The sequence below is a fragment of the Mastacembelus armatus genome, chromosome 16, assembly GCF_900324485.2.
Source record: "Mastacembelus armatus chromosome 16, fMasArm1.2, whole genome shotgun sequence".
NCBI classification, from domain to species: domain Eukaryota; kingdom Metazoa; phylum Chordata; class Actinopteri; order Synbranchiformes; family Mastacembelidae; genus Mastacembelus; species Mastacembelus armatus.
The window spans coordinates 22,145,739-22,151,738 of NC_046648.1; the positions used below are offsets into that span (position 1 = coordinate 22,145,739).

The 6,000-nt window shown below is 42.7% G+C and overlaps 1 protein-coding gene across 10 annotated transcripts in view; it reads right to left on the reverse strand.

The window, feature by feature from the left end:
• Positions 1–6,000, reverse strand: part of satb1b (SATB homeobox 1b) — a 58,023-nt gene that overhangs the window by 29,272 nt on the left and 22,751 nt on the right. For 8 of the 10 annotated variants that reach the window (XM_026316725.1, XM_026316722.1, XM_026316716.1 and 5 more), the window contains 2 exons: positions 1,248–1,359; positions 132–209 (listed from right to left, as the gene is read on the reverse strand). In XM_026316725.1, the coding sequence (XP_026172510.1) occupies positions 132–209; positions 1,248–1,359 (190 nt within the window). The remainder of the gene's footprint in view (positions 1–131; positions 210–1,247; positions 1,360–6,000) is intronic. The other 2 variants (XM_026316727.1, XM_026316726.1) reach the window with 1 other exon arrangement.

Sequence of the window (6,000 nt, forward strand, 5' to 3'; positions counted from 1 at the left end):
AAGGTTGGGGTAGGTCTCCAGGAAATTCATTAATGTCAACGCAATGTACAAAGTGAAGAAACTGAAGGGTGTACAGTATGTATGTGTGTGTCTGTGTGTGTGTGTGTGTGTGTGCCCATGTTGCGACATACCTAGTGCATTGGCACGCGGGCTCTCACGGAGGACACACGTCCCCAGGTAGCCCTCCAGCTGTGAAGGTTGGCGCATGCCTGCACAGTCGAATGGTAGGGCACGCACATGCATACACACACAAACACAGTCACACACACACACACACACACACAGCATACAGTGTATAGTTGTGAGGAAAGAAACACAGGGTTAACGCCTTCTACATTACTTCTCTCCCATTCCAGCTCTGGAGAACTATGACATTTCAAACACTCGCACTACAGGCAGGCTGGCAGCTGCAGCAGTTCCACTTTTGAGGAACATAAAACCAGATAGAAAGCAACTGTCACAGAAAACACGTAGGAGTATGCAAGTACATGTCTAAAGCAAATAACGTTCCCAATTTATGTTGCCACTTTAACAGAAAAAAAAAACATTAGATAAGATATGATCACAATGCAGTATTTGCATTGAGGCTGTAAAACCATTTTGATATATCTCATCTGTTGTCACTGGAAGCTATAGCACACTGGTAAAGAAAAAAGATTGTTCAACAGATTGTTAAAGCTAATATTGCTACGTTACACTGCCTCATAACAAAAGTGGTGTTCCTCTTAACCAAAAGACATAAAAATATATCGCAATTCTATCTCCAGCAAGGGTGCTACTGGTATTATATAACCTCATTTCCTGGTGGGTCAAAGGGGATTTCTTTTAGATAATACAAAGCATACGTTGTTTGAGGGTTGATAAGAAAATCTAATTGAATTTCAGACAAGGTGGTGGCCAGTTTATGTCATTGCTGCCTTTTGTTCATTGAAAACGAAAGCATTATCCTTGCTCACAAACAAGAAGTAAAACAGTCGGAGGCCTCAATTTGGTTCTTGCATTAGTGTTAGTTAAAGCAATAATGGATAAATCAAAGTTAACACTGTGTTCAACTGTACAAGTGTGTGGAGCAATTTTGAGTTATTAGATAACAAGATAAGGCTGTATTTCAGCAGGAAGACAAAGAAATGGTTGGTTAGAGAACATATTGTAATGGTGATTGGTGTGCACGTGCACGTGTGTGAGTGTGTGTGTGCAAAGAGACAAAAGTGTGAGCGCCATAGTTTGCGCCCCTCCGTTTTGCTTACCCATCATATCTTTTGTCTTCTTGAAATGTTTATACCAGCGCCCAAATTCCTGACACTTCGCCGCCGACACATTTGCATAGTAAGTGCTGTTCACAATGGAGGAAATCATACTCTGAAAGAGAGAGATTGATTGAGAGAGAGGGAGAGAGAACGAGAGAGATACTTTAGATTCTCATTGTGGAAAATACATACATAATATTAAAGCTTGTGAAACATGCAGTACCACTGTAGCTTGTCAAAACAAATAAAAGATAGCGACACAGTAAAACCCTGCACTAAAAAGGCAAACTAAAACATATCAGACATGCAGAAATTTTGTATCTCGTCCTCTAAAGGTAAAACAAATAAAATCAAACAAGGTTTTATCTGTTCTTTTTTATCAAATGCCATTGAGTTTGTCTGAACTTTTTTTTTTTTCCAAAGTGGGTAAAATATGAGGTCAGCTGACTTTTACGTCTGTTGACATCAAGATCAGGCAGCAGAAAAGATCTTTACCTTCAAAAAGAAAGAAGCTAGCGGATTATTGAATATCAGCATCTGGGGAGTTGAGGGATGTAAACAGATAAACCGCTTTTATTTTTCAGCGCTTTATTTATTCAATCTGTTAAAGACAACAACTTCAAGCAGACAGCAGGCCGCACTGAGCATGTTGCTCTCCAATGCATATATGTTCACATCTCACTTATTACAGTCAACTATTTGCCCTCTATACAGTTACCTCAACCGTTTCCCTTCGCCTCAGAAAAAACAAAGAAGCGATTTTTTTTTTTTTCATCTTCCAGTTTCATTAAAATGAATGTTTTAACACCTTGCTGGCCTCCAGGCGAATAGCAAGGTTGGTGCAGGAGATATTGTTTTTGATTGCTATAAATATTCAAAAGAACCAAACCATCTGTTTTCAAATTACAGATATGCCATCTTTATCATTTTCTATAATATATGCGCTTGGAGGATGGCGGGGAACCTTCTGGCACAGCAGCATGGGAGTAGGAGCACAGTGAACTTTTACAAGATGATTCTGGCTCTCTGGCTCCACCTTCTCTGCAGAAAGTAAAGGTAAAGTGTTGCTGCTGTGCTGTCAGAAAAGTAGATGTATCACTGATCACTGACCTCCTGCCCTCTCTATTAAAGCTGCATGTGTCTAACGTGATTGCAGCACTCATAAGACTAACACAAGGTCAACCAGAATACACCAAAAACTTGGCACACTTGGCAAATTTCATTGGAGGATCCAAAAGAGCTAAGGGGCATGTTTCCCAAGTCAGAGTGCAGCAAGGAGGAATCTTGTTGAGACTGAACAAAAGCACAGAAAAAGCTAATCAGCTTTAAACACCATTTTAACCAGATTCATGTGACGCCTACCCTTGAAAATCTTTCACTGGACATTTGGGGCCAATAACACCACACAACTGTTTATACATGCTACAGTTCAAGCTTGAGACACTGACTGTGCCTGACTTTGTGCAAAAACAATAAAATTCCACAAAGAGGAAACAAAGGCAATTAAATGTGTGAAAAAGTTCACTATTTCTTTCACATTTCAACAGAAGTCACACAACCCTCCAGTAACAACACTAATCCTCATGGCCATGGTGCTTATCGTAGCTGCTTGTACCAGGTAGAGTCAAATGTGATCGCACTTTGTTACATTCTGCCGCTTATTTTTCAGTCAGTTATCAGAAAGTGAGGTGAGAGTCATGTTCTGTGGTGCATCATGATGTCATGATGAAAAACAGAAGAGAGAAGAGGTCTGCACCACTTGCATGGTATAACAAAGCAGCCTTTTACAGATATATTGAAAAGCCTTCTTTCAATGAAAGCCCTGGTAGAGTTCAGGTTAGGGTAAGGAAGTCAGAGCTGCCCTTTGAATGGGTCCTCCATTTATGCATGAAGCAGCTCCTTCTTTTAGATTTATGCATGATTATTGGGAAGCAACAACTGCAAGTTCAACCTTCTATGGTCTTGAAATGATAATATCTGCTTATTCCTTATCATGTGAACAGCAGTTCAAATATGAGTGAATTTTATTTTGATTTATTGCTCTGGGAAAAAAAGTGAATATTTGGGATGATGATTTGTAGAGCAGCGAACCACACATTCCAGTTTAACCTGGTTCTGAGAGCCAACTCCCAAGCCGAAGATCCATCTGAAAACCATATTTTTAAAGTAAGAAGAATCCTCCTTTAAGTCAGGAGGATAATGAACTCCTTTCCTCCAGCTTGCCATGTTTTATTTACAGTATCTCTGGGCTAAGCCAGCCCCAGGCAACAAACAAGAGGCCTGCAGAAGATGGTGTGCCTTTCTCCCTCTCTCTTCCCTTCTTTCTCCCTATCTCACTCGCTCTTTCTTTCTCCGCCATCTTTGACACAGATGTTCTAATAAACGCTCCTCATTAATCAGCCCTCTCCCTCAATACATCACTCTACCTCTCACAGGGGGCCCTGCAAGTATGTGTGAACGAAACAATACACACACCTATTCTCTCTTGCTCCCTCTCCCCACTGCTCTGTCACACACACATGCATCCGCACTAAGTGAAATCAAGCAGATAACCAGAGCCTCTGCTGCCATTGCAGTGCCAGCAGGAGGGCTGTGCTAGGGCTTGTCAACAGGTAGCATGGTTGTGTATGTGTGCGTGCCAGTGTGTATGAGTGAGTGTGTGTGTGTGTGTGTGTGTGTGTGTGTGTGTGTGCGCATGAGCATGTGCGTAGACCCTTTAAGTGATAGCCATCTGCAGCACAGAGAGCTTATCAGCAAGACCAGGAAGTGGCACTGGGCTACTATCGGTCCCCAACATCTACTCCACTCCCCATCATGGGAGACAGGAAGAGAGAGAGAAGAACAGAATGAGTGTGTGTCTGTTGGTGTGTTTGTGTGTAACAGAATAGCGTTGCAGCAGGCAGGTACTGTAGGCACCCAGCTGCCAGCGTTAGAGTGCGGTGCACACACTGGCAAATGCAAACACACACCAAGTACAACCCCTACAGACAAACACACATGGTGCAGTTACACAAATGCATACACCCTTAGATTAACATGAATGCACATACACAATTAAACGCACATGCACATTCCAACTTAGCCTGATGTCTTGAATCAGCTGGGGAAAAAGCACATCCCATTTGCAACACTGTGCCTTGTCTCTTGCCAACATCTAACACAGCTCAATTATGGCACATATCCACCCCGACTGGGGTGATTCCCCCCTCCCTTCAATCTCTAACAGACACACACGCATGCACACACACACACACACACACAACACACACACACAGACACACTGGCAACCTGGTTGTGCCTATGGCAGCCGAGGTGGAAGGCCCGCAAAGATGGCATTTTGATGACTATTTGCTGCTACGCAACGTAGCAGCTGGTGCATCAGGGGCCGCCCATTGAGAGTAAGCAGGGGGTGGGCAAGAAGAGGTGGTGGTGGCAATGGGAAAGAGTGAGGTGAGGTGGGGGAATCTCGTTTGTTGCCATAGTTTCTGTGAACATGGGCAAAGGGATTGCTAAGCTTGGTATCACCCAAAGGAAAAAATCCTAAGACTGATGGGCTGGTTGAAGCAGAATCTGAAGAAGTTTTATTTTAGCGATACTTGTCCAAATCATTAACTGTGCGTCTTTTAGTGCTTCTAATATGCAGGTCAGAATCAGGTCTGTGCTCTGTGAATATATTTTCTCTCTCTGAGCTTCCTCATGCCATTTGTAGGCCAAATACACAAAGACTGAATCCCTGACACAAAAGAATGAAACTAAATGTTTGACAAGGCCCCTGACAAAAGCAGCATTTCACAAAATAACCTCCCACCGCCGTCCCCTCCCTGCTCTATTACCCCTCCTCTCTCTCTCTCTTCAGAGCCCTGTTCAGAGGTGGGCTAATTCTCTTTCACTCACTCATTGTGATTCTATCATCTGTTAACCTCTCTTTTTGGTCTGGGATTACGCTGCAGAATATCAAGGGAACACTAATCCTAAAAAGGTGCCAGTCTTCTGTTCCCTGCTGCAAAGCCCCTTTCCCCTCCCTCTCATTTTTTGGTCAACTCAGAAAAACTTAGGCAGTGGGCCAAATACTTCTTGCCTTCTCACCCTCTGATCAGACTACATGCAGGTGATGACATCACTGGTCAAAGGGCAGGGAGTCCATGTATCAAGGAGACATGGGAACATAGCATTAATGTGACAACCATTCCCCAAACCAGTCAGATTTAGGGGGAACAAGCCACTGCTCGATGGGTGTAGCAGGACACATGAAACCCCACAGAGTAACAGATGTCAAACACCATTATGGCAGCCATGTTTGTACAAGGCAGACATGGATACATGTAGATCATCAGGGTATGAAGTAACAACATGGCAAAGCTGCCAAATGGATTAGTATTTTGAAGTAGGTGGTCCTAAAAAGAGACGTGAAAATAAAATCAAATAATTAACGTCTAGGCAAAATATAACCAAAGTGAAGACTGATCTATAATGCCTGTCTACAGTCTCTCCATGACACTAAACATAGGATGATCAGCACCATTTAAATCTGAAATTAGGGCCAAACTGGCTGTTAAAATACATACAAGAAAGACAGAAACGGATTCAACCCAAGATATTTTCAGGACCATTGTTCATCCGTACCGGAACACTAAAACAATCTTCAGTTTAATTTGAGACTGGTGTGTATGTGAAAATAGCGAATGTGTGTCTGAGGAAGAGCATGTGTGTCTGTGCGAGAGATCCTCTGAGCTAGTGTGTGCTCTCTTCTGAG